This window comes from Trichosurus vulpecula, chromosome 1 (genome assembly GCF_011100635.1).
Source record: "Trichosurus vulpecula isolate mTriVul1 chromosome 1, mTriVul1.pri, whole genome shotgun sequence".
Taxonomy (NCBI): domain Eukaryota; kingdom Metazoa; phylum Chordata; class Mammalia; order Diprotodontia; family Phalangeridae; genus Trichosurus; species Trichosurus vulpecula.
In genome coordinates, this window is record NC_050573.1 from 198,157,756 (window position 1) to 198,185,396 (window position 27,641).

The 27,641-nt window shown below is 39.7% G+C and overlaps 1 protein-coding gene across 2 annotated transcripts in view; it reads right to left on the bottom strand.

Moving 5' to 3' along the window:
- Positions 1–27,641, bottom strand: part of ATP9B (ATPase phospholipid transporting 9B (putative)) — a 527,294-nt gene that overhangs the window by 474,769 nt on the left and 24,884 nt on the right. For both annotated transcript variants that reach the window (XM_036766185.1, XM_036766193.1), the window contains exon 2: positions 12,124–12,297. In XM_036766185.1, coding sequence (XP_036622080.1) covers positions 12,124–12,297 — 174 coding nt within the window. The remainder of the gene's footprint in view (positions 1–12,123; positions 12,298–27,641) is intronic.

Here is a 27,641-nt window from a genome sequence, read left to right on the forward strand (position 1 = left end):
GCTCGATCTGTATTCAAACTTCACAGTTCTTTCTCTGGATGAAGATAGCATTCTCCATCGTGAGTCCCCTGGAGTTGTCCTTGCCCCTTAGGTTGCTGAGAAGAGCGCAGTATGTCAGGGTTGGTCCTCACGGAATCCATATATCTGTGGCTGTGCACAACGTTCTTCAGAGCCATTTTTTATAAGTTTTTGGAGGGACTCGGCGGGGAGCCCACGCTGGTCCCTGCTTTCCAGCCGCCATCTTGGCTCCGCCCCCAACAAATTCTAATTCTGCCTTTTCAAGGCATTCTTCTCCTCATTGGCTTTTTAGAGCTCCTTTGCCATTTGGGTTAGTCTATTCTTTAAGGTGTTATTTTCTTCAGTATTTTGGGGCATGTCCTTTAGCAAATCATTCACTTGTTTTTCATGGTTTTCTTGCATCACTCTCATTTCTCTTCCCACTTTTTCCTCTATTTCTCTTACTTGCTTTCATGGCCAGAGACCAAATCATATTTTTCTTGGAGGCTTTTGATGTGGGCTCTTTGATTTTGTTGGTTTCTTTTGGCTGCATGTTTAGATCTTCTTTGTCATCAGAAAAGGAATCTAGAGTTTGAGTCTGAGTCTACATTTGAGTCTGAGTTTGTTTTCGATGCCTGTTGATGTTCCCAGCCAACTACTTGACCCTTGAGCTTTTTGTCTGGATATGACTGCTTGTAGAGTAGAGAGTACTTTGTCCCAATATTTAGGGTCCAAGCACTGCTGTTTTCAGAGCTACTTCTACTCCACCATCACCCCAGGTTCTGTCACAGCAGAGCTCCTCCTCCCCCAAGAACTGTCAACCAAGACCACAATACAGATCCAAGCAGGGAACAGCAAGAGAATCTGCCTTTGTGCCCCAAAAGCGCTCCTTGCACTCACACTCTGATCTGCTGCTAGATTCCACCCAATAATGTGAGTCAGGGACTCGGGAAGCAGCTGACGCTAGAGCTCTGGAAGCAGCCTCAGAAGCTTCCTGCTCCTGCCATCTCCACCGCTGCACCACCTCTGCCACCCCTAAGGCTGGTGGCCGGACCGCTCTGAACCCAATCTTGCAGTTTCCCTCTAACCTGCTCATTGGCATTTGTGGGTTGAGAAGTCTGGTAACTGCCACAGCTCACTGATTCATGGCCCCAAGGCCCATTCTGGCTGGCTGACTGACTCTGGGTCTGGTCTGTCCTGGCATGGCCCATGCTGGGCTGCACTCCATTCCCAGCACTGTGCAATAGACCCTTCCCAGCGACCATCCAGGCTCTCCTGGGCTGGAGACCTGTTTCCCTCTGCTATTTTGTGGGTTCTGCAGTTCTAGAATTTGTTCAGAGCCATTTTTTACAAGTGTTTGGAGGGATTTGGGGGAGAGGTTAAGGAAGTCCCTAATTTCCAGCTGCCACCTTGGCTCTGCCCCAAACAAGTATTTCTGTAAGTGTACAAGTATTAGCTTGCTATAATGTAGCTACGTAAAATTTTATTATACAGAGTATCATCATAAAAGTCTTTCCCACATTAGTACAGGAATGCTTATTTTCATATGATTGATTTAGAAGAGATCATAAGTTCATCACAGTTATTTTCTCCTCAAAAAGTATCACTATAACTATTTAATATTTGGTAGTATTAATATGTTTCTTGCTTAGGAAACCAAAAATCAATTTGTGGTAGCATTTATACACACAAAGATCTCTAGTTAAACTATAAAAACTTTGATTTTAAGATGACAAATGACATAAAAAAATTTGAAATGTTAATCCCTCAAAAAAATAATTTTATAAGGAAAGACATTTTATTTCAAATACTTCAGTAAAAAACAAAATAGGAAAAATTAAGTAGCATTTTTTTTGTGGTAACTTGATAGTGTCCATGGTATACAAGGTGTGAAGGGAAGACTAGTACCTCTGGTATGAGGGCTGCCAAGCCCTTCTTCAAGGCTGCTTTCTACCTTTGGTGTCCATTTGCTAACCAACTTTCACCTATGGCTGCAAGAAACTGTAGCATGCACAGTGGCCACATCTCAGTAAAAACATTTTGGCAAACAGGCTAAATCAGGTTGAGAGTAACTGACAGGTCTCAAATATGTCAGTGAGATGCTGAATGAAGTGGGAAGAACTCAGAGAACACTGTACACAGTAATAGCAACATTATGCAATGATCAACTACAATAGACCTAGCTCTTCTCAGCAATACATGATCCTAGACAATTTCAAAAAATTCCTCATGGAAAATGCTATAGAGCCTGAATGCAGAGCAAAGAGTATTATTCTCACTTTAAAAAAAAAAATTCTTTCGTGTGGTTTTTCCTTTTTGTTCTGATTCTTCTTTCATAACATGACTAATGTGGAAATATGTTTAACATGCCTATACAGGTATGACACATATCAGATTGCTTGTTGTCTTGGGGAATGAGGGAAGGCAGGGAGAGAGGGAGAAAATTTTGGAACTCAAAATCTTCCGAAAACAAATGGTGAAAATTCTTTTACATGTAATTGGAAAAAAATAAAACACTATCAAGTGAGCCGGTATGGGGAGTTGTGGGGGTTGAACATTTCCCAGAAGGAATAGGCAGATATGAACAATCTGTTCCAACAGGTCATGAAGGCAACAGAAGCAGATTCTGTGCAGTGCTTTGAACTTGGGCAGACATCGAGAATACCAAGGTCATCTGCTGCATCCTGAGCCACTGACAGTCATCCTGAGTTTTATCTTGCCACTGGATTTCAATGACTCTGGAGGACTGAGGGCAACGGCTTTCTGTAACTCTGCCTCACTTAAATCCAATTTATGTGCAAGTCAAAAGATATCACTAATACCATTTTAATCTACTTCAAAGTCCAGTGGCAATGAGCAAGCGATGAAGCAGCAGGCGTGGATAGACTGGAAGCTGTAATCACAACCCTGCACAGAGGCAACCCAGGCCATAGGGACATGTTCTCACTCGACTGAAGCAGCATTGGGATTCAGTAGCTCCCTGAGTGCCTGAGCAGTCTTTTTTAAGGTCTGCACCACTCACTTCACGGCATGAGGAAGGAGCTTTTCTAAAAGGTGCCCTAAAAATTGTTTACTTCACCACCCCTGAAACCTAACCCTGGTCTTCTTATTGCAGCAGACAAGGATCCTACCCTCTGGCTGAAACACAAAAATAATGTACAAAAACTTCTGCAAAAATGATTCTGCTCACCATTGGTATGTGGAATGTGTGTGTGTGCCTATGAACAACAAGAAATCCAATAGACTTGAAAGACAAACAGCTCCTGTGAGAAAAATCAGCACATATCACATCCAAATAGCAGCCCTGAGTGAAAAAAGACTACTAAAAAAGACTTACTGAATGTTTTTCTGGAGTGGTCACAGTGATAAAAACCATGAAGTTGGCATAGGTTTATCAATCAAATATAATATAGTCAACAAGTTTGCATGCCTTCCAAAAGAAAAGAAAATGACACACTCATGACAATACAAGTGTCACACCACCATCATCAGTGCATATGCTCCCACCATGACTTGGGAATCTTGATGATGTCAAAGAAAAATTTTATAAAGACTTGAGACCCTCATCATCAATGTGCCAAAAGAGGACAAGCTTGTGGATGACTTTAAAGCCAAAACAGGCACAGACTATCAGACATGGCAGGGAGCCGTTGTGCGGAATGGAGTCAGAAACAGCTACAGCAAGAGTCACTTATCATTGAAGATCTGTGGGTCTCATGACCTTCTTATCACCAAAATTGTCTTCAATTTACCTAAATGCAATAAAACTTCATGGAGGCACACTCACAGCAAACACTGGCATTTAATAGACTATGTCATTGCAAGAAGAATAGACACACAGGATGTGAGTGGCAGAGTGCTGGACTAATCATAGACTTATCCTCTCAAGGCTAAACATTCACATTCAACAAAAGCAGCAACCAGTGTGGGGGGATGGGAGGGGTGGTGGAAGAACTAAGACGGCTACTTGAAAGCAGGGACTTGCTTAAGCTCTCCTCCAAACCCCACCAAACACCTCTAAAAAATGACTCTAAACAAATTCTAGAGCTACAGAACCCACAAAATAACAAAGGGAAACAAATCTCCAGCCCCAGATGGGCTGGATGGTCACTGGGAAGGGTCTATCGTATTGTAATGGGAGCAGAGCGCAGCCCAGCATGGGCCCAGCATGGCCAGGACAGAGCAGGCCAGGAGTAGACCAGGCAGAGCAGGCCTCAGGGCCCTGAATCACTGAGCTGTGGCAGTTACCAGACTTCTCAACCCACGAACACCAAAGACAATGGAGCACATGAGTGGGAAAACTGCTGGATCTGGGTGAGAGAAGTGTGCCATCCTGCCCCAGTACCAGAGCCGCTGGAGGTAGAGCAGCAGCAGCAGCAGAAAGCTCTGGCAGCTGCTTCCAGGGCTCCAGACGGAGATGCTTCCAGAGCCTCTGGCCCACACAGTGCGAGGAATCAAGTGGCAGATCAGAGCAGGAGGTCAGGGAAGGGTTTGCTGGTGCAGAGGCAGGGTTCTCTTGCATTGTCCTGCTTGGATCTGGGTCATAGTCCTAGTTGGCAGTTCTTGGGGGAGGAGGAGGGCTGGTGTGGCAAAGTTTGCAGCGGCTGTGCAGACAGAGTCCTCCTGTTAGTTACACAGCAGAAACGAGTGCTTGCACTCACAAACCACAGCACAGGCCAGGAGAGGAGCATCAGAACAGAAGTAGCTCAGCAAAAAGCAGCACAGTGCGAAGTCAAGTAGTTGGCTGGAAACATGACCAGGCAGCGAAAACAGACTCAGACTACAGAATCTTTTTTTGGTGACAAAGACCACCAAAACACACAGCCAAAAGAAGTCAACAAAGAGCCTACAACAAAACCCTCCAAGAAAAACATGAATTGCTCTCAGGCCATGGAAGAGCTCAAAAAGGATTTGGAAAAGCAAGTTAGAGAAGTAGAGGAAAAATTGGGAAGAGAAATGAGAAGGACGCAAGAAAAACATGAAAAACAAGTCAATGACTTGCTAAAGGAGAACCAAAAAAATACTGAAGAAAAAAACACTTTAAAAACTAGACTAACCCAAATGGCAAAAGAGCTCCAAAAAGCCAGTGAGGAGAAGAATGCCTTAAAAGACAGAATTAGCCAAATGGAAAAGTAGGTCCAAAAGACCACTGAAGAAAATACCACCTTAAAAATTAGAATGGAGGGGGGCTGAGCCAAGATGGCGGCTAGAAAGCAGGGACTAGCGTGAGCTCCCTGCCGAGTCCCTCCAAAAACCTATAAAAAATGGCTCTGAACCAATTCTAGAACTACAGAACCCAAAAAAACAGCAGAGGGAAGCAGGGCTCCAGCCCAGGACAGCCTGGATGGTCTCTGGGTGAGGTCTATCCCACACAGAGCTGGGAGCAGAGCCCAGCCTGGGCGGCACGGACCAACCAGACCAGGAGCTGGGCGGAGCATGCCCCAGCACCCTGAATCATTGAGCTGTGGCAGTTACCAGACTTCTCCACCCACAAACACCAAGATAGCTGAGAAGGTTAGTGGGAAAAGCTGCAGGAGTGAAAGGAGTACAAGGTTCGGCCACTGCCCCCAGGGCAGCGAGAGTGGGGCAGCTATCACTGCTGTTCCTTCTGATCCCAGGCCCACCTGGTGGGAGGAATTAAGTGGCGGATCAGAGCAGGAGTGCACAGCCTGCCGAAGATCTAAGCCCAGCCCGGGCTGGGGGTTCTTGGGGAAGGAGTAGTGCTGGTGTGACAGAGCTGGCACCTCCCTCCCAAACGTGGAACATAGAACTCGTTACTCTACAAGCAGTCATACCCCACTGAAAAACTCAAGGGTCAAGTTAGTTGGTTGGGAATATGGCCAGGCAGTGAAAGCACACCCAGATTCAGTCTCAGACTTTGGATTCTTTCTTTGGTGACAAAGAAGACCAAAACATACAGCATAAAGAAGACAACAAAGTCATAGAGCCTACAACCAAAGCCTCCAAGAAAAACATGAACTGATCCCAGGCCATGGAAGAGCTCAAAAAGGATTTGGAAAAGCAAGTTAGAGAAGTAGAGGAAAAATTGGGAAGAGAAATGAGAAGGATGCGAGAAAACCATGAAAAACAAGTCAATGACTTGCTAAAGGAGACCCAAAAAAATACTGAAAAATACACTGAAGAAAACAACACCTTAAAAAGTAGACTAACTCAAATGGCAAAAGAGCTCCAAAAAGCCAATGAGGAGAAGAATGCCTTGAAAGGCAGAATTAGCCAAATGAAAAAGGAGGTCCAAAAGACCACTGAAGAAAACAATACTTTAAAAATGAGATTGGAGCAAGTGGAAGCTAGTGACTTTATGTGAAATCAGGACATTATAAAACAGAACCATAGGAATGAAAAAATGGAAGACAATATGAAATATCTCATTGGAAAAACCACTGACCTGGAAAATAGATCCAGGAGAGATAATTTAAAAATTATTGGACTACCTGAAAGCCATGATCAAAAAAAGAGTCTAGATATCATCTTTCAAGAAATTATCAAGGAGAACTGTCCTGATATGCTAGAGCCACAGGGCAAAATGGAAATTGAAAGAATCCATAGACCGCCTCCTCAAATAGATCCCAAAAAGAAATCTCCTAGGAATATTGTCGCCAAATTCCAGAGCTCCCAGATCAAGGAGAAAATACTGCAAGCAGCCAGAAAGAAACAATTTGAGTATTGTGGAAACCCAATCAGAATAACCCAAGATCTGGCAGCTTCTACATTAAGAGATCGAAGGGCTTGGAATGCGATATTCCGGAGGTCAATGGAGCTAGGATTAAAACCTAGAATCACCTACCCAGCAAAACTGAGTATCATGCTCCAAGGCAAAGTATGGACTTTCAATAAAATAGAAGACTTTCAAGCTTTCTCAGTGAAAAGACCAGAGCTGAATAGAAAATCTGACTTTCAAACACAAGAATCAAGAGAAGCATGAAAAGGTAAACAAGAAAGAGAAATCATAAGGGAGTTACTAAAGTTGAACTGTTTTGTTTACATTCCTACATGGAAAGATGATGTGTATGATTCATGAGACCTCAATATCATAGTAGCTGAAAAGAATATGCATATATACATATATATATATGTTTATGTGTGTGTGTATACATATATATATGTTTATGTGTGTGTGTATACATATATATATGTTTATGTGTGTGTATACATATATATATATATATATATATATAAGTGAATGTGCATGTACGTATATATGTATGTGTGTGTATATATATATGGAGAGAGAGAAAGAGCAGACACAGGGTGAGTTGAAGATGAAGGGAAGATATCTAAAAGAAATAAAATCAAATTAAGGGATGAGAGAGGAATATATTGAGAGAGGGAGATAGGGAAAGATAGAATGGGGTGGATTATCTCGCATAAAGGTGGTAAGAGGAAGCAGTTCTGTGGGAGGAGGGGAGAGGGCAGGTGAGGGGGGAATGAGTGAATCTTGCTCTCATCAAATTTGGCCTGAGGAGGGAATACCATACATACTCAATTGGGTATCTTACCCCACAGGAAAGAAAAGGGAAGAAGATAAAAAAAAGGCAGGGGTGATGATAGAAGGGAGGTCAGATGGGGGTGGAGGTAATAAAAAACAAACACTTTGGAAAGGGGACAAGGTCAAGGGAGAAAATTCAATAAAGGGGATGGGTTGGGAAGGAGTAAAATATAGTTAGTCTTTCACAACATGAGTATTGTGGAAGGGTTATACATAATGATATACATGTGGCCTATGTTGAATTGCTTGACTTCTTAGGGAGGGTGGGTGGGAAGGGAAGAGGGGAGAGAATGTGGAACTCAAAGTTTTAAAAATAGATGTTCAAAAACAAAAAAAAAAAGTTTTTGCATGCAACTAGAAAATAAAATACACAGGCAATGGGGCGTAGAAATTTATCTTGCCCTACAAGAAAGGAAGGGAAAAGGGGATGGGAGGGGTGTGAGGTGACAGAAGGGATGGCTGAATTGGGGAACAGGGCAACCAGAATATACATCACCTTGAATGGGGGGGAGGGCAGAAATGGGGAGAAAACTTGTAATTCAAACTCTTGTGAAAATCAATGCTGAAAACTAAATACGTTAAATAAATAAATCTAAAAAAAAAAGAAAAAATATTAGAATGCAGCAAGCGGTAGCTAGTGATTTTATGAGAAATCAAGATATTGTAAAACAGAACCAAAAGAATGAAAAAATGGAAGACAATGTGCAACATCTCATCGGAAAAATCACTGACCTGCAGAATAGATCCAGGAGAGATAATTAAAAATTATTGGACTACCTGAAAGCCATGATCAAAAAAAGAACCTAGATATCATCTTTCAAGAAATTATGAAGAAAAACTGCCCTGACATTTTAGAAGGCTAAAATATAAATTGAAAAAATCCACCAATCACCTCTTAAGAAAGATCCCAAAAAGAAAACTCCTAGGAATATTGTCACCAAATTCCAGAGTTCCCAGATCAAGGAGAAAATACTGCAAGCAGCCAGAAAGAAACAATCCTAGTATTGTAGAAACACAATCAGGATAACACAAGATCTAGCAGCTTCTACATTAAGGGACTGAAGGGCTTGGAATATGATATTACGCAGGTCAAAGAAGATAGGATTAAAACCAAGAATCACCTACCTAGCAAAACTGAGTATAATGCTCCAAGGCAAAATATGGATTTTCAATAAAATAAAGGACTTTCAAGCATTTTTCAATGAAAAGACCACAGCTGAATAGAAAATTTGACTTTCAAATACAAGAATCACGAGAAGCATGAAAAGGTAAACAAGAAAGAGAAATCATAAGGGACTTACTAAAGTTGAACCATTTTGTTTACATTCCTACATGGAAAGATAATATTTGTAACTGATGAGACCTTTCTCAGCATTAGGGTAGTTGAAGGGAATATACATATATATAGACAGAAGGCAAAGGGTAAGTTGAATATGAAGGGATGATATCTAAAAAAATAAATAAAATTAAGGTGTGAGAGAGGGATATATTGGGAGGAAAAAGGGAGAGATAGAATGGGGTAAATTATCTCACATAAAAGTGGCAAGAAAAAGCAGCTCTAATGGAAGAGAAGAGGGAATAGGTGAAAAGGAATGAGTGAATCTTGCTCTCATTCGATTTGACTTAAGGAGGAAATAACACAGTCAACTGGGTATCTTACCCTATAGGAAAGCAGGGGGAAAGGGAATAAGGGGGAAGGGGGGTCATAGAAGGGAGGGAAGATTGGGGGAGAAGGCAGTCAAAAGCAAATGCTTTTGAAAAGGGACAGGGTCAAGGGAGAAAACTGAATAAAAGGGGACAGGATAGGATGGAGGGAAATATAGTTAGTCTTTCAGAACATGTCTATTACGGAAATGTTTTGCATAATGATACATGTGTGGCCTACGTTGAATTGCTTGCCTTCTCAAGGAGGGTGGGTGGGGAGGGGAGAAGGGAGAGAATTTGGAACTCAAAGTTCGATAAACAAATGTTCCAAAAAAAAAAGTTGTTTTTACGTGCAACTGGGAAATAAGATATACAGGCAATGGAGTACAGAAATCTATCTTGCCCTACAAGAAAGTAAGGAAAAAGGGGATAAGGTGGGGGGGCAGAGATAGAAGAGAGGGCAGACTGGGGAAAGGGCCAATCAAAATATATGCCATCTTTGGATGGGAGAGAGGGTAGAAATGGGGAGAAAATGTGTAACTCAAAATCTTGTGGAAATCAATGTTGAAAACTAAAATATTAAATAATAAAAAAATAATTTAACAAAAGCAGCAACCCCAAAGCAAGATGACTACCAGAAGACTTAATGTCAACAGACTAGAGCACTTCTCCAAGCAGCAACAGTTTGTTGCTAAGTTGGAGGGAAAGCCAAGCCAACACATGATTCACAACAGTGGAGCAGAAAAGAAGTGGGTAACTTTCAGAGATTTGGTGAAGAGCACTGCATTTCCTCATGTGGGCCAGAACTCTTTCGAACATCAGGATTGGTTTGATGAAATTGATGGGGAAATTCTGAAGCTACTAAATGAAAAAAAAAAAAAAAGAACTCCACAGGGTTCACTAGCAGGATAGTTCATTCATCTCTAAGAAGGCAGCATTTAACTCCATCAAAAGTAAAGTGCAAGCAAAGCTTAGAGAGATGCAGGATTCTTGACTCAGTAAGAAGGCAGATGAAATTCAGTTTTACACTAACAATAACAACCGAAGTGCTGTTATCATGCCCCGAAGGCTATTTACAGACCAAAGATCTATGGTGCATTTCAACTACTCACTGCTAAGGAGCCACGCTGATCAGTGATAAGGACACGATCCTGGAGACATGGGCTGAACACTTCCATAGTGTTCTCAATCAATGCTGAAGGCTCTGACCATACACCTTAGTTCATCCCTCTCTAGACAAAATTCCAACTGAAGAACTTTTGAAGGCCATTAGGGTCCTTTCCTGTGGCAAAGAACCTGATTCTGTTCCAGCTGAGATTTACAAGGCAGGGGTCTACTCCTCATACAAAAACTGACTAAAATTTTCCAGGTTATATAGCAAGAGAAGGTTATCCCCCCAGGAGTTCAAGGGTGCCTACACTATCCATCTGTGAAAAGGAGATAGGTTGTCCTGTGGCAATCACAGGGGGCTCTCTTAGTCATTGCCAACAATATTCTTGCCAGAGTCCTCCGTGATAGGCTGATCCTTCACCTGGAAGATGTTCATCTACCCAAGAGCCAGTGTGGCTTCGGAAACAACTGAAGAATGTTTGATATGGTGTTTGCTCCCCAACAACTCCAGATGAAATGCCAGATGCAGAACCAAGGTCTGAACACAACACTCATCAATCTAAGGACTTTGAAACCATCAGTCACGAGGGCTTGTGAAAGATCATAGCAAAAATTGGTTGTCCGGAGAAGTTCATCAGTATTGTACACCAGTTCCATGACAGCATAATTGCACGGCTTCTGGATAATGGATGATGCTCTTGCACTTCTCTAGTTACCAACAGAGTGAAACTGGGCTGTGTGCCTGCTCCCATACATGATGTTTTCAGCCATGTTGTCAAATGCGTCCAATGAGCACAAACACAGCATCAAGGTCAGTGCACTGATAGTAAATTCTTCAACTTGAAAAGGCTGTAAGTCAAGCATAAAGTGGAAGGAGCGACATCTCCATTCCAAATGTTCACATGGATTATTTGGGTCTGACCTGTGATAGAGATTCCCGAGCTCATATTGATCTGATGAGCCACAGTTAGATACACCGTATGTACACTGACCCCAAGGTAGTGATGTCATTTTGATCATCTTCAAGTACAGAAGACAACCACCACCACCACTGTTAATGTTTCATTTATGGTGAAATGGCACTGATAAGGTCATAGCATTAAAAAGGGTACTGAATATAAATTTTGAACAGTAGAAATAATACAAAGCTATAATTTATTTGACATTTTCTACTAAAGTCATGACAGCTGAATTCAGCTAGAATGTCCTTCCTGTCTATACCTAAGTCTAGGCTCTCTAGGGTGGGCAACAGAGCACTTTCAAAGGACTCTTTACATATACAACGTACTAACTTTTACCATTTTCTAGAGACACAACTGCTGATATTTATTATATAGCTCACATACATCTACTCACCAAGACTAGGGCTGAATTTGCTTTAGAATTAGTTTACTATGTATTTGTGCTGATCTGTATTCTGGATAGATTAGGAGAAGACATTCATTGCTAGTAAAATAATTTAACCCACCTTAACTTATGGCCCAGTGACATTATATGTAATTTAAAATTTTGCCATGCTCTTCTATCTTTTCTGATGGGAATGTTATTAATGAAAGAAAATAGAACAAATAAGTTTATAAATGACAGCATAATGGCCAGACCTAATTTTACATACTTTTTAACTTTTAAAATTGATACGTCAACTTCTATTGAATTAATGAATTTATGTGCCCCTCTACCTTACATTACTCACAGCCAAGTAATGCCAACGTTGTTATTCTCTATGATATCAATGAAAGATCAGTGCTGTCTTTTCACCTAAATGTGATTTGTGGGGGAAAAAAATTGGAAGTATTTATAAATTTAACTTGTTTATGCATGTTAACCCTTGGGCACAATGAAACAGGTAGTGATAAATAACAAACCTCGTACACAGGAATTTCCATCCACCACAAACAAGCCATTCTATCCCTCTTCTTCTGTAAGTTACTCGGGCCCTTGGTAATGTGTGATAATCACTTTCATCATTTTCAAAACCTTCTTCAGACATCATTAGTGGCATTTCATCCAAATGGGAGGATTCATCTTCTAGCTGATATCTACTTAAAGAAAAAAAGCATAGTCAGTAAAAAATATAGAAGAGCCCTTCCATGCTTCTGTTTTATCCTGCTACTTTCAAAATCAAATTCCCTAGTCACATACATTCTCATAAGCAGTTCAGTAGGTATCACAATCATCTACTGTGTATTCCCCATGTCTGGTGGTCCAGACATTCTCACTTTCAACCATCCTGAAAAGAAGTAACTATTGTCTCTCAACTTCCACATATTTCCAAGAAGAAAGGTAACACAGTGTTGAAGAAATGTTGTTTTAAAAACAAAAGACAGAGTATTCAAGTCTTGGTTTTGACGCTTAATATTTGTCTGAAGCTGAACAAATCCCTTAAACTTTCTTAGCCTAAATGTTCTCTTCTGTAAAAGGGGGATAAATAACTCCTTATACCTACCTCACAGCACTGTTGTGAGGAAAAAAAATTGTAACGTTAAGGTACTATATAAATTTGAATTATTACACTCAATACTAACAGCTCATTGTTTTATTCTTCAACATGTTAGATGTATGAACACAGCAACTCTATCAGTGTATTGGAAACAAGGGCTGGATTTATTCAATATTTAAATTATTATTTTCAAGACTGGATTTACTATAGTAAAAGGTTCTACTAGTCAAGTATGAACATATAAGATGGCTGTGGGCCATCTAGCAAAAAATAATCAGAAAAATTTCAAAAGAGCAACCTCTTTCTGAATAGAGGAAAGCAAATGTCCAATTTCTTTTAAAAAGTATTCTTTAAAATTCTTTTTAAAGTAAGGCATTCAGAATAATATAAGAATAGAAGATAAGGGATTTAGAGCTGGAAGTACCTCAAAGACAATCTAGGCAGTCAGTGAGTCAACTAGTCAGTCAACTCTACATCAAGCACTGTACTAAGCACTGGGAACATAAACAAAAGCAAAACACCATCCCTGCTCTCAAGAAGCTCATAGTCTAATGAAGGGGAGAGAACGCCAATAACCATGTACAAATAAGATACAAACAGAGGGGAGGTACTAAGATTAAGGAGGACTGAGAAGGGACATTAAAGCACGCTATAAATAGCAGTTCTACACAATCAGAGAGCAATTTTCAACCACGCAAAACATCCACAGAAATGTCAGTAACATACTAATGTTGGGGGTTAACTATGAAAAGCAAATTTAAAAAATAAATAAGATAGATAAAAGAATTTAGGAATTAATGAATATATATTTATGAACTTGTATAAAATAAACATTGAATATGTACATGAATGATTATGAATGAAAATACATAAATATACACATAAGTATATAAATACACACACATATTATATATGTACAAATAAATATTTATATATAGAGACTAGTTACCATAATATGTAAAACTCATTGTACTGCTATATAAAAATTACAGCAGAAATATTCTAGTTCTGCTATCATCATATACATCTTCCACAGACAACATGTATATACTATATACTATATATACACAACATATATGTGTACATATGCATATATAATATATATATATATATATAAACAAACTGGAAGAGGGGAAAGAAGCACTAGCAGGTAGAAGTAATCAGGAAGAAGGTGGTATGAGTAGTTTTGAAGGAAATTGGGATTTTAAGAGGTAGCAGTAAGGACAGAGTGCGTCCCAGGTCTTGGTGACAGCCAACACAAAAGTATTGAAATTAGAGGAGGATGCCATATATAAGGAACATAAAAAGGCTAAGTTGGCTACAATACCAAGTTTGGGAAGGGGGGATGAATAATAAGGTTGAAAGGGTCATTTCATTTGATGATTAAAAAGTAATTATATGCCTAACATTTAAATAAACAAGCACTGGTGAAAAAAAAATAAAAAAATAACAAAACCATTTTCTAAACCAATGAAATTCATATATAACTATAATTATCATGACATGAAAAGAGGTTTTAACATTTAGACTGAACATGCTGTCTATTCCATTAAACATTTTCTCCTTTATACCCCAATCTCATCATTCTTTTGTTTCACATTTTTCAGAATTAGAATTGGTGATCACAGCTACATATGTTAAATTATTGACAGATCTTCTAAATCTCTGGGCTGTAGTTACTGTAATGGAAAAAGTATTAGACTTGGAATCAGACGAAACCTAGCTTCATATTCTGCTTCTGGCAATCATTAATTGTATGACTATGGGCAGGTAATGGAACTTAACCTTTCTGGACTTCAGATTCTCCTGTGACATGGGAACAACAAGTTTATTAAGCACCTGCTAAGTACAAGGCAGACAGGCCTAGAGTCCTCAAAATCTGTTCAAATCTGACCTCAGATGCTTAACTAGCTGTGTAACCCCCTGTAAGGTCAACCACACTGGCATACCCAGGATGGCTGCTAGCGTAGGTTCTTAGATCTGCTTTACTAGGAAAGACAGCTATTTAAAGGGTCACTAGTACAGGAGAAAAGTCATCACCCTGAACTTCAGAGAGAATACAGAGAAAATACAAGCAGACAAATAAATACCAACAGACAGGACAGGCCTCTACCACCTGAATCAAAGCAATATTGCTATACACTTTACATACATCACTGGATCGAGAGAGCCTTTACCTCCGCGCAGTTGAGGAGCTCTGAACATGAGTGAGCTGTGTGTACGTATGTGTGTTTTATGTATATATATAGTCTTTCAGCTAATAGGCTCAGAGCCGGAAAGCATCACAACCCTCCTGACTCAGTGCCTAATTAGAAATTGGCAAAAGATGTGAGAGCCTTCCTACAAGCAAGTCTCTCCTAAGGCAAGTCCCTCCCGCAATGGGCTCCATGTGAGGCCTATTAATGGGTAGGGAAGATCTTATTATGTCATTAACATTACACCCACAAATCAATTAGCCCTGTTTATCTCAGTTTCCTCATCTATAAAATGAGCTGGAGAAAGAAACTGGCAAACCACTCCTGCATCTCTGCCAAGAATACCCCAAATGGGGTCATGAAGAGTCAAACACAACTGGAAAAACAACAACAAAAAGGTTTCTTTTTTAGGACCACTAGGCAGTGAACTGGGCAGAGCAATGGGATTAGAATCAGGAAGACTCATCTTCCTGAGCTCAAATCTCGCCTCAGACACTTACTAGCTGTGTGACCCTGGGCAAGTCACTTAAATCTGTTTGCTTCCGTTCCTCACCTAGAAAATGGAGAAATATATGGTAAACCACTCCAATGTCTTTGCCAAGAAAACCCCAAATAGGGTCACAAAGAATTTGACACAACTGAAACAACTCAACAGCAAAAAAGTACCAAACATTACACTAAACACTGGGGATTCAAAGAAAGATAAAACATGGTCCCGGCTCTCAAGAAGCTCACAGTCTAATGGAGGAGACATCAAGCAAGCAACTATGTACAAAGAAGATACATGCATAGTAAATTGGAAATAATCTCAAAGGGAAGGGACTAAGAAGCAACTAGCAAGGGGTGTAATAGACGTGGAGTCAGGAAAATTTGATTCCAAATCTGGTCTCACACAAGGACTACCTGTGTGATCCTGGGCTTAGCTCTGTTTGCCTCAGTCTCCTCAACTGTAAAATAGGGAAAATAATTGCATCTACCTCCCAGAGTTGTTAGAGAGGATCAAATGAGATAAAATATGTAAGAAGCACTTACACAGTGTCTGGCACATAGAAGGCACTATATGAATGCTCATTCCCTTCCTTCTCTTCCACTAAGATTAAGGAGGACAAGCAAAGGCTTCTTTGTAAAAGGTAGGATTTTAGTTGAAACTTAAAAGAAGTCAGGAAAGCTAGATGGCAGAGATGTGGACTGAGAAAGTTCCAGGGAAAACACAAAGTCTCAGTATGAAATGTCTTGTGCAAGGAACAACAGCAAGGGGACCAATGTCACTGAATCAAAGTACCCGAAGGAGAATGAAGTATAAAAAGACTAGAAAGGTAAGAAGAAGCTAGATTAAGACAGATTTAAAAGCCAGACAATTTTATATTTGATCCTGGAAACAATAGGAAACCACTAGATTATACTGAATAGGAGGGTGATATAATCAGATAAATTTGACAGCTGAGTGAGTTTCGACCAATGTGAGGAGAGAGTTGAGTCAGAAAGACCAAACAGCAGTCCCCTGCATAGGGCCTGCACCAAGATGGGGGTAAGTATCAAAGGAGAGAAGGCATATTTGAGAGATGTTACAAAGGTAGAAATGATAAGACTTGGCAACTGGTTGGATATGGGGACCAAGAAATGGGAAAAAGTGAAGACCAGAGGTTGACATCTAGGTTACAGGTCGGGCTTACTTGAAGGATGATAGTACCCTATTCAGTAATAAAGAAGTTAGGAAGAGGCCAATGTTTGGGCAGAAAGATAATGAGTTCAATTTGGACATGTGGAGTTTAATACATCTACAGGATTTCCTATCTGAGATAAGCAATAGGGAACTGAAGATTCAAGACTGGATGTCAGGAGAGTGGTTAAAGATGGACAAACAGATATGAGAAGACCAAGTAAAACAGTAAACAGGGAAAAGAGAAAAGGATCCAGGTAACACCTATGATTATTGGATGTAACCTGGATACAGGATCCAGCAAAGGAGCCTGAGAAAAAACAGTCAGAAAGATAAGAAAACCAAAAGAGATTAGTGTTGTGAAAACAGAGAAGAGAGTATTGAGCACCAAAGAGAAGCAGCAACTCAACAGTGTTGCATGGGACGGATAATTGTGAAGACTTCACAGGGTTATGTCTAATGGAGAGGTTTTGGGATTTGGCCTTGTAATTTTGGGAAGGCATGCCCTTCCCCCTCTCTCTCTCAGATATTAGAAGATAATGAACTTCCTGTGAGCTATTTGTTCTCTGATCCAGGAAGGGTCTCTCCCAGACTTTCAGACGCCACCCTGGCAGTTGAGTTCTGATAGGGAAAAACCTGAACGAACCGGATCAATCTTGGTCCTCTGTGTAGTTTTCGCTAGACTGTAAGCCCACCCCCCCAGCCAATGGTGATTTTGGGCAAGTTCCTTAGTTTCTGAGGCTTTAAAATGAAGTGGTTGAACTAAATAATTTATGGTCTCTTTCAGTTCTAAAATTCTCTGATTCTATAAATTTATGAGATAGGTAAGAAAAGGTAAAGCAAAAAGAATGATTTGTTATTAGTGCATGGGTGTCTTGTGCAGTTATTTTTTATTGAGACTTTAAAATAAGGTACATCTCCTTTTGATGATGCCTTATAGATTTTGTAGATATTTAATAGTAAATATTTGAGATACCGCATGGGTAACAGATCATGTTAGAGTTGCCAAGGATACAGAAGGATGTCAGGGTCCTCAGATGGGAAATAAGTTCTCTGATCTTCCATCCAAGGATTAAGCAAGCTGTTCTGTGAGGATAGGAAAAGCTACTGAGAGCCCTTCCCCCAAATTTCTACCTGTAATAATCAGTCAATCAACAAGCATTTATTAAGCTGCCACCATGTGCCTAGTATTGTACTAGGCACTGAGGATTCATATTCAACAAATGAAACAAGTCCCTTTTGTAAGACCTTGAATTCTAACAGGGGAGACAACAGGTACATATAATAATAATAATACCTCGCCTCCTCCAATATGGAGGTGTGCCCAAATCTTGCAAGGTTTGTAGAATAAATTTACTTTGTTTTTCTTAAAGATGTCTCTCCTATTATTTAAAAATTCTGTCCCATACAGTGTCAAAAACTGCGGAGGTAAAAATTAAGGATTGAGAATAGGTCAGGTTTTGTTGTGTAGAAAATAACAGCAAGACAAGACCTGGGTTCGAGGTAAATTTTAAGTGTGGATTTATTGATCAAGCGCATGACTACCTGGAGTACGCACTCAAATCAGGCAGTCCCGAACTGAGGGACTACAAGGCTTATAAAGGGAAAAACCACAATTAGGGAGGGTGCCTAACAGAAGCAATGATATACAGAAGCAAAGGACAGCCACTGGTTGGATCAATATCAGGGCTAATTTGGGAATATGGCGCAAGGGTACAGGAGTGCAACCATCTTGTGACTTGGGGGTCCCTCCCAGGGTGGTCAGTTTCTTAGAACAGGGTGGAGAGTACAGGGTGGAGGGACATGCAAGGGGCAGTGGAATTCCCCAGAACAGAGTCATGTTCTGGGCCAAGGGTGGAGGACCTCTGTACCCCCTGCTTGGTCAGCTATGTTCTGGGTGGAGGGACCTAGCTTGGTCAGTGAAACAGTTGCACCATAACGCCGGGTGTGGTGACCCTATTTGGTAACAGGGTGGTCCCTCCTTGTACCCTACCCTGGAACTGGCTGATGTAGAGAGAATATACAGAATGCTAATTCAGGAGAGGGAACTAGCCTTGGGCAATCTACCCAGGACTATGCCTTAAGCTGTTTCAAGCCATTACAGGGTGTAGGACTGAAACAAAGACAAGAATATAAAGGTGATTAATGTTTGGGGGCTTCTGTTTGGGTGTAACAGTTTAAGCAATTAAGATGTTGTTAGTAACTTTGGAGAGGGTAATTTTGATTTAATGATGAGGTCAAAAGCCAGAATGCAGAAAGAAGAGAATGGAGGAAAGGAAATATGGGCATCAATCGTAGATGGCTTTCTCAAAGAGTTTAGTCTCAAAAGGCAGGAAATACAGGACAATAGCTAGCAGAGATGAATGGATCAAATAAGGATTTTTTTAAGGATAGGGAAGACATCAGTGTATTTTTAGGTAAGAGGAAAGCAATGAGTAAACAGGAAGAGACTGAAGATGAGTCAAAGAGTAGGAATAATATGGGGGGCTATCTTCTGGAGAAGATGGGACAGAATAGGATTACTTGGGCTTGTAGTTGGGTTCTACTTGGCAAGGAAAAGAGCCACCTCTACTTGTGAGACGGGGGTAAAGGTAGAGATAGTGGCAGAAGGCATCTGATAGATGCTAGATAAGAAGTGGATGGGAGAACAGGGAGCTTTTAGCAAATGATTTCAATTTTTTTTCAGTGAAAAAAGAGGGATGGTTCTCAGATGTTAGAGGTGGGGATAGGGAGGTTCGAGGCACAATGAAAAGCTTTGGAAAAGCAGCTGTAGCTAATGAAATATTAAACCAATTAGATTAGTATAAAAGGAATGCCTTGTCTTAGTGAGGGCCAATTGAGATTACATAACATAAATCTGTAGTGGATCCATGTAATGGCAAGTAAAGTGGGACTTTTTGTTGTCTTTTGTTTTGGAGTGCTTCTCAGCACTATGGCAATCAAGTGCTTTCAGTCTTGCCTTTGTTACAATCAAGAGTCTTTGATTGAATGGGGAGTCTTTGATGACCTGCTTAAGAAACAAAAAGGGCCAGGGTCACATGGGTTTGAGTCACATGGTTGTGATGCCCTCTGACCCTGAAGAAATCTATATATACTCTGAAGTTAGCATTTTGCTTGGGGCTCACTCACTGGAAGAGTGTCATGTGATTTGACCAGATGAGACTCTACGTAGCCATTAAGGAAACCCTCTGGCTTTGAAAAACCCAGATGTTGGTGCTTCTCTCTCTGGTAACTATGTATGTAATGTCTTGGACAGACAGCTAGATGCCTGTCTGCTGACTTGTGTTATTTTGCTCTGTTTATATAATTTCTGCTTGTAATTTCTGTTTATGTTTTCTCTGAATTTCAGGGTGCTGACTTTTGCCCCTGAACTAAGTGAATGACATATGTATGTTTAATTAAAGTGGGATTGTAAACCCATTAAAGTGGCTTTCCTTAGAAAAGCAGATCAAAGAACCTATGCTAGCAGCCCTCCTATGTGCTGGTGTTATTGATCTTACACAGCCACAATAGCAGCAAGTAGCATTGTTGTTACAATCCAGTAAGCACAGTTTCATGATTTATTTTTTATTATATGTACCTGTTGTCTCCCCTGTTAGAATTCAAGGTCTTACAAAAGGGACTTGTTTCATTTGTTGAATATGAATCCTCAGTGCCTAGTACAATACTAGGCACATGGTGGCAGCTTAATAAATGCTTGTTGATTGACTGATTATTACAGGTAGAAATTTGGGGGAAGGGCTCTCAGTAGCTTTTCCTATCCTCACAGAACAGCTTGCTTAATCCTTGGATGGAAGATCAGAGAACTTATTTCCCATCTGAGGACCCTGACATCCTTCTGTATCCTTGGCAACTCTAACATGATCTGTTACCCATGCGGTATCTCAAATATTTACTATTAAATATCTACAAAATCTATAAGGCATCATCAAAAGGAGATGTACCTTATTTTAAAGTCTCAATAAAAAATAACTGCACAAGACACCCATGCACTAATAACAAATCATTCTTTTTGCTTTACCTTTTCTTACCTATCTCATAAATTTATAGAATCAGAGAATTTTAGAACTGAAAGAGACCATAAATTATTTAGTTCAACCACTTCATTTTAAAGCCTCAGAAACTAAGGAACTTGCCCAAAATCAGTAGGCAAATCTAGACTAGAATTTTATCCCCTTCCTATCCCACACTACACTGTCCCACCACTTGATCTTACTCTGAGAATTTGACCTTCTACCTCCTATCCTTACTGCGAGAGCAATAATTAAATCACTACTACTACTGCTGCTGCTGTTATAAAAGTACATGACATTCTATAGTCCTATAATTTCACTCACAATCCCTGTGACAGCCTAAACCAAAACTTTCTTTTCGACACTGCAGTAAATGCCTATAGTAATCTACTGTTTGATAAATCTAGAGACTCTAACTTCTGGGATAAGAACTCAATACCTGACAAAAACTGCTCGGAAAACTGGAAAATATTATGGCAGAAACTAGGCATAGAGCAACATCTCACACACTATACCAAGATAAGGTCAAAATGGGTATATGATTTAGGCACAAAGGGTGACATCATAAACAAATTAGGAGAGCAAGGAATAGTTTACCTGTCAGATCTATGGAGAAGGGAAGATTTATGACCAAACAAGATAGAAAAAACATTATGAAATGCAAAATGGATAATTTTGATCACATTAAATTTAAAAAGTTTTGCACAAGGCCAATGCAACCAAGATTAGAAGGAAAGCAAAAAGCTGGGAAACAATTTTTGCCACCAGTATTTCTAGTAAGGGCCTCATTTCTCAAATATACAGAGAATTGAGTCAAATTCATTAATCAATACAAGTCATTCCCCAATTGATAAATGGTCAAAGGATATTAACAGGTAGTTTTCAGATGAAGAAATTAAAGCTACCTACAGTCATATAAAAAATGCTCTAAATCACTACTGATTAGAGAAATGCAAATTAAAATGACTGAAATACCCACCTCACACTTATCATATTAGTTAGTATGACAGAAAAGGGAAATGATAAATGTTGAAGAAGATGTGGGAAAATTGGAACACTAATGAATGCATTGTTGGTGGAGTTGTAAGCTGATCCATTCATTCTGGTGAGCAGTTTGGAACTATGCCCAAAGGGCTATAAAAATGTGCATACATACCCTTTGATCCGGCAATACCACTACTAGATCTGTATCCCAAGGAGTTCATAAGAAAGGGAAAAGGAGACACATGTACAAAAATATTTATAAGCAGCTCTTTTTGTGGTGGTAGAGAATTGGAAATTGAGGAGATGCCCATCAACTGGGGAATGGCTGAACAAGTTGTGGTATATGAATGTAATGGATTACTATTGTGCTATAAGGAATGATGAGCAGGCAGATTTCAGAAAAACCTGGAGACTTATATGAACCAATGCTGAGGAAAGTAAGCAGAACCAGGAGAACACTGTACATAGTAACCACAATATTGTGCAATGATCAACTGTGACAGACTTAGCTCTTCTCATCAATACAATAAACTAAGACAATTTCAAAAGACTCATGATGGAAAATGCTATCCACATCCTGAGAAATAACTATGGAGTTTGAATGTAGATCAAAGAATACTATTTTCACTTTTTTTGTTGTTTTTTCTTTCTCATGGTTTTTCCCTTTTGTTCTGATTCTTCTTTTACAACGTGACTAATGTGGAAATATAATTATGATGATTGTAGAATAACCAATATCAGATTGCTTACTGTCTTGGGGAGGGAGGAGAGGAGGAAGAAAAATTTAGAACTCAGAATCTCATAAAACTGAAAGTTAAAAAAAAAAATACTCCTTTGCAGCCCTACTCCTCTAATTGAGCTTTAATACCTCTATCTCACATTTATAAGAATGTAAGGTTCTTGAGAGCAAGATCATCTCATTCTTGTCTTTGCATCCCCAACACTTAACACCTCACTGATACTCAATTTACTGAATGCCTACAATCAACAAATAACAAATTTGAGGAATAAAAAAAAAATAGACTCTGTCCTCAAGGAATTCTGAATATAAGTATAAAAAACACATTAAGATATGTATATTCAGAATTCCTTGAGGACAGAGTCTTTTTTTTTTTATTCCTCAAATTTGTTAGAATGAGGGTTTCAAAGGTGAAAGAGAACTGCCCGTGAGAGGTAGAGATCTCCCACATACAGAACAGGAATATATAAAGGCATAAAAGATGTAGATAGCAGCACTGAGGTAAATCTTGAATGACAGGAAAAAAAAATTTTTAATATGGTATTAAAAGCTATTCTCTTCTCTTTAATCACCCTTCCCTCACCCCTAATTGGCTTCCTGTTGAGTCTGATATATTTCTATACTAAAATATGTGTGTGTTCAACCCTCCTTTCTCTGTTTTAGAGAAGAGCGATGTCCATGTGATACTCATTCCCATACCACTTCTTTCTCAGTCTTCTTCTCAGGCACTCCAATTATGAAAAATAGCCAGTTTCACCCTTCTTATCACTTTCTATACTAAAGGATTCCTTTTACGCTCCCTTCTCTTTCCCCTCTTAAAACTTTTGGTAACAGAATCAATCCACCTCAGGGTACTCTTTTTTGTATTTATTCCTTCAATAGCCTTTGAGGACATTCTAAAGCAACATTTGTTCCTTTGCCCTCTATTAAAATGTTACTGTTATACCTTCATAGATGCCCTTCCAGTTGCTCAGAGAAATTTAACTTTCTAGGTTTCTCTTAATTCTGAATTTGTATTTCAAAGCTCAAACTCAGCTCTGATCTTTTCATTAAAAATGCTTGAAAGTCCTCTATTCCATTAAAAGTCAGTTTTCCCCCATAGGATTATATTCAGCTTCACAGGTTAAGTTATTCTTGGTTTCAAGCCATTATATTTGGCCACTGAGAATGTTATTCTTCTAAGATCTCCTCCGATTTTTAGAAGAAGCTGCCAAGTCCTATGTGATCCTACAATTCCTTAGCTCTTGAAATCCTTTCTGGATTCTTGCAGTATTTTTTAATTTAATGTAGAAACACTGGGGTTTTACTGACATTCCTAGGATTTTTCCTTTTGAAGGTTTTTTCAGAAGATGATCAGAGTCTCCTTATCTTCTGGGTCTAACAGATCTGAGTAGTTTTCATCTGATTTCTTGAAATATGACATGCAGATATTTTTTTTTTAAAAAATGGCATTCAGCACCATCAAATAATTCTTAAACTACCTCTTCTTTTCTTGTTTTTCAGGTCACTTTTTTAAAATATTAGATACCTTATGTTTTCTTCTAATTTTTTCCATCTTTTGATTTTGTATTTAATTTCTTGCTGATTCATGAAGTGATTGATTTTTATTTGGTCTATTTTGAGGGAATCCATTACTTGAGGAAAGCTACCACTTTCTTGTTTAAGCTATTTATTCTCTTTCCAATTTGTTCCTTGAGAGATTTTATCTCACTTTTTATCTCCTGCTTCACTTCTTCTCTCAGGGGTTCTTAACCTTTTTTATGTCATGAAGCACACTGGCAGTCTAATGAAGCCTACGGACTTCTCAGAATGTTTGTAAATGCATGGTACTGATTACAAATACACAGGAAAGCAATAACATTGAAATAGTAATACTGCAATAATATTGCAACATCAAAATTCACGGACTTCAGTTAAAGACACTTGCTCTAGGTATTCTTGCAATACTTATAAAATCCATCTTTTTCCAGTGAGTCTGTTTAAAATAGTTAGTATTACTTCATCCTTCTCTGCTTAATTTTGGGGTATTTCTAGATCGACAGCAATTGTTATTCTGTTTGGTTTCTTCTTTGGTTTGCTCATTTGTCCAGCTTTGGTACCTTAACTGGTGCTTTGTGCCAGGGCCTGCCCCTTCCTAAAGTTTTGGGTAGGGTAGCTGGTCCTGCTTGGTCTCAGTTCCAATCCCGTGGTTTTCTATGCCAACCTCCTCCTCCCAGGGTTCAACACCTATTGGAACTTTGAAGTTCAAAATGCTATATTTTCAGGACCCTCCACAGTATCTCAGGAAAGAGTGGTAGGGACCTCAGAGCCCCTGAGCACATAAACTGTCTCAGTCTGAACACTGAACAGGTTACTACCCCTCCTGGTGGCTTCCAATAAGTTTCTGCCAGCTCTGGGGCTTTCCAAAGGGAGCCTCCGGCTCTTGCTATTACCAGACAGAAAGTCTGGTAGAATACATGCCCCTGGTTATGCTCAGTAGTTGCAGACTTATTTCCCTGTACTGGTACTGCCTATGTCTTTTTGTGTAATTCAGGGGTAGTAAAAGTCACTTGGTATAGTTTCTCATTTCTAGATCATTATTAGAGTCTGGTGCTAACTTCTGACTTTTGCTCGATTAAGTAAATGGGGACTGGGTGGTCTGTTTCCATTCAGGCGACCATTTTGGCAGGAAATCTGAGTAGTTTGGTTAGGCTGTAGAATTATATTAGGGAAAATTATCTTGTATAATCCAAGTGCCCAAGTACACATTTTTATAGGTGAGTAGACAGAAAAAGCTGGATAGTTATACTGTACCCAATATATAACAAACATTTAAAAATGTTTGTAGGTTGATTGAGGTCAGTACTGAATATATTTTTGCAGATAAGGAATCTTAGGAAGGCAAGTGAGGTGCCCAAGGTCACAGAGCTATTAAATGCCAGTGACAAAAGAGCCAAACCCAAGTCCCTCCTCACTCCACACCTTGATCTCTTCCTGATATGCTATTCATTCTCTTTCAGAGAGCTTTAAATGCTATGCTAAGATGACTGAACCTTATTTGGTAGGCAATACATAACCTTGGGCGGGACTGAGAATTGGATGACTACACCTAAAATGCTGTCATTAATTTGTCCATGTCAACTGGGGAGAAGTGATTAGTCGGTCCTGCTTGGTCGCAGTTCCAATCCCGTGGTTTTCTATGCCAACGTCCTCCTCCCAGGGTTCAACACCTATGGGAACTTTGAAGTTCAAAATGCTATATCTTCAGGAGCCTACACAGTATCTCAGGAAAGAGTGGTAGGGACCTCAGAGCCCCTGAGCACATAAACTCTCTCAGTCTGAACACTGAACAGGTCACTACCCCAGGAATCTATCCTTGGACCTGTACTGTTTCGCATTTTCATGACTTAGATGAATGCCTACAGGACATGCTTAACAAATATGCAGTTGACACATAGTCCATTAGAACATAAGGTCATTCAATCAACAATTATTTATCAAGGATATCATCATCATCATATCTACTATTTATATAGCCCTTTAATCTTTATAAAGCAACTTATATATGTTATCTTTTTTTAGTAGTATTCAATCATAACACTTACTATGTGCCAGCCATTGTGCTAGGCAATAGGTTTAGAAACAATAATTTCCATTGCAATATTAAATGTTAGCAACAAGAGGGAAGGTCCACAACACCTCATGGCTAGACTACTGTAATGGCCTGCTGGTGAGTCTGCCTGCTTCAAATCTCTCCCCATTCCAATCCATCCTTCTTTCGGCCCCTAGAGTGAAGATTCAAGCAAGTCACACCTCCCTCCCTGCCCCTCAATAAACTTCAGTGGCTCCAGTAACAAGTGCCTGGGAATAGGGGGAGGGGAAAGGAGACCAAGACCAAGGGGCAGGAGAGAAGAGACCAAGACCAAGGCTGGGGGTTCTTCTTTCCCCCCCGCCCCAAGCAATCCCTTTTTAAGAGCTTATCTGGAAGGGTTCTATTCTAAATTACTAGAGGATTAAATCCTTAGGTTCTCCACCAATTACTATTTATAGATGACCCACAAGGCATGACCAAGTTTCCTCAACCAATCTGAACACATTTCCTATGTGACTTCATTTCATTTCATGCCTTTCAAGGACTACTCACACTTAGACTAAACCCTATGACTGACTGATATTGAGGCCCTATTTACTGATAGTTCATATGTCTTTGATTGATAGTTCTCACTTGATAAACGCATCAGCATTTTATCATTTACTTTAAGTGAGTCAAGTAATCTGATTGACTCAATTAACCCCAACCCTTACACTGGCAAGACACAGTATTGTTTTCCTAAGCCCTACCTTATTCGGTGATTGGAGAGATAGTAATGTCATGCTTGTAAAATCCACAGACGACATAATGCTATTAAGGAAAATTTGTTGGATAATATACTAAGATCCAAGAGGATCTTAACTACTTAGAGCACAGGGCAAATATAGCAAGATGAGATTTAACTGAGAAATGTTCAAAGTCTTGCACTGAGGATTTTTTTTTAATGGTAGTTACATACATTATGGAGGCGAATGGTTAGAAAGTAATTCTTGTGAAAAGATTTAGAGTTTTAGAAAACTGGGTCAAATGGTATAATGTAACTACAAAAAATACACAATAATAGTGAACGCCCAGGATTATGTCCAGAAGAAAGAAGATGATGTGCCCAACATATCATTTCAACACAACACATTGGTAATACTATTTCAGTTTCAGGTGCCATATGGTAAGGACATCACAAACCAGAAATCATCCAAAGTGAGGTTACCAGGATGAAGAAAGGAATCCAAATCATATTAAAGAAGTACAGCAGAACAACCAAGATGATGGGGCAACAGAAAGCAGTTCAACAAGCTCCCCTGAAAAACTCCTCCAAAAAACCTAGAAAACATATGAGACTGAATCCTGATGGGGAAATTAAAGAAAAAATTATAGTGAATCAGTCTTCCCTCCAGTTCAGCATGGGAGTTTGAAAGACTCTCCTGAACACGTTTTCTTGAGTTTCCCTATTTTCCAGAGATGAACCCCTCCGTCCCCCAAACTAACAACAGTAATTTTTTTTTTTTGGCAATTGAACTCTATTAAACTCTCAGTGTGCCACTGCACTCAAGACAGCTACAAACCTGGCTCCAGCCAATCTAACCCAGAATGATTAACTTTGTACAGCTGAGACCCTTTCAGATAAGTAGAACTTCCATTGTCTGGCAGTTTCCAAGCCCTCCTGCTTCTTCTCACTCCTCCTCCCCTACTTCTCCCTTCCACCTCCCATACCACTCCCAATTGGGAGGGAACTGCCCTCCATTGCTCCCACAAGATCTCCCCTTTTTGATGCAATCCTTAAA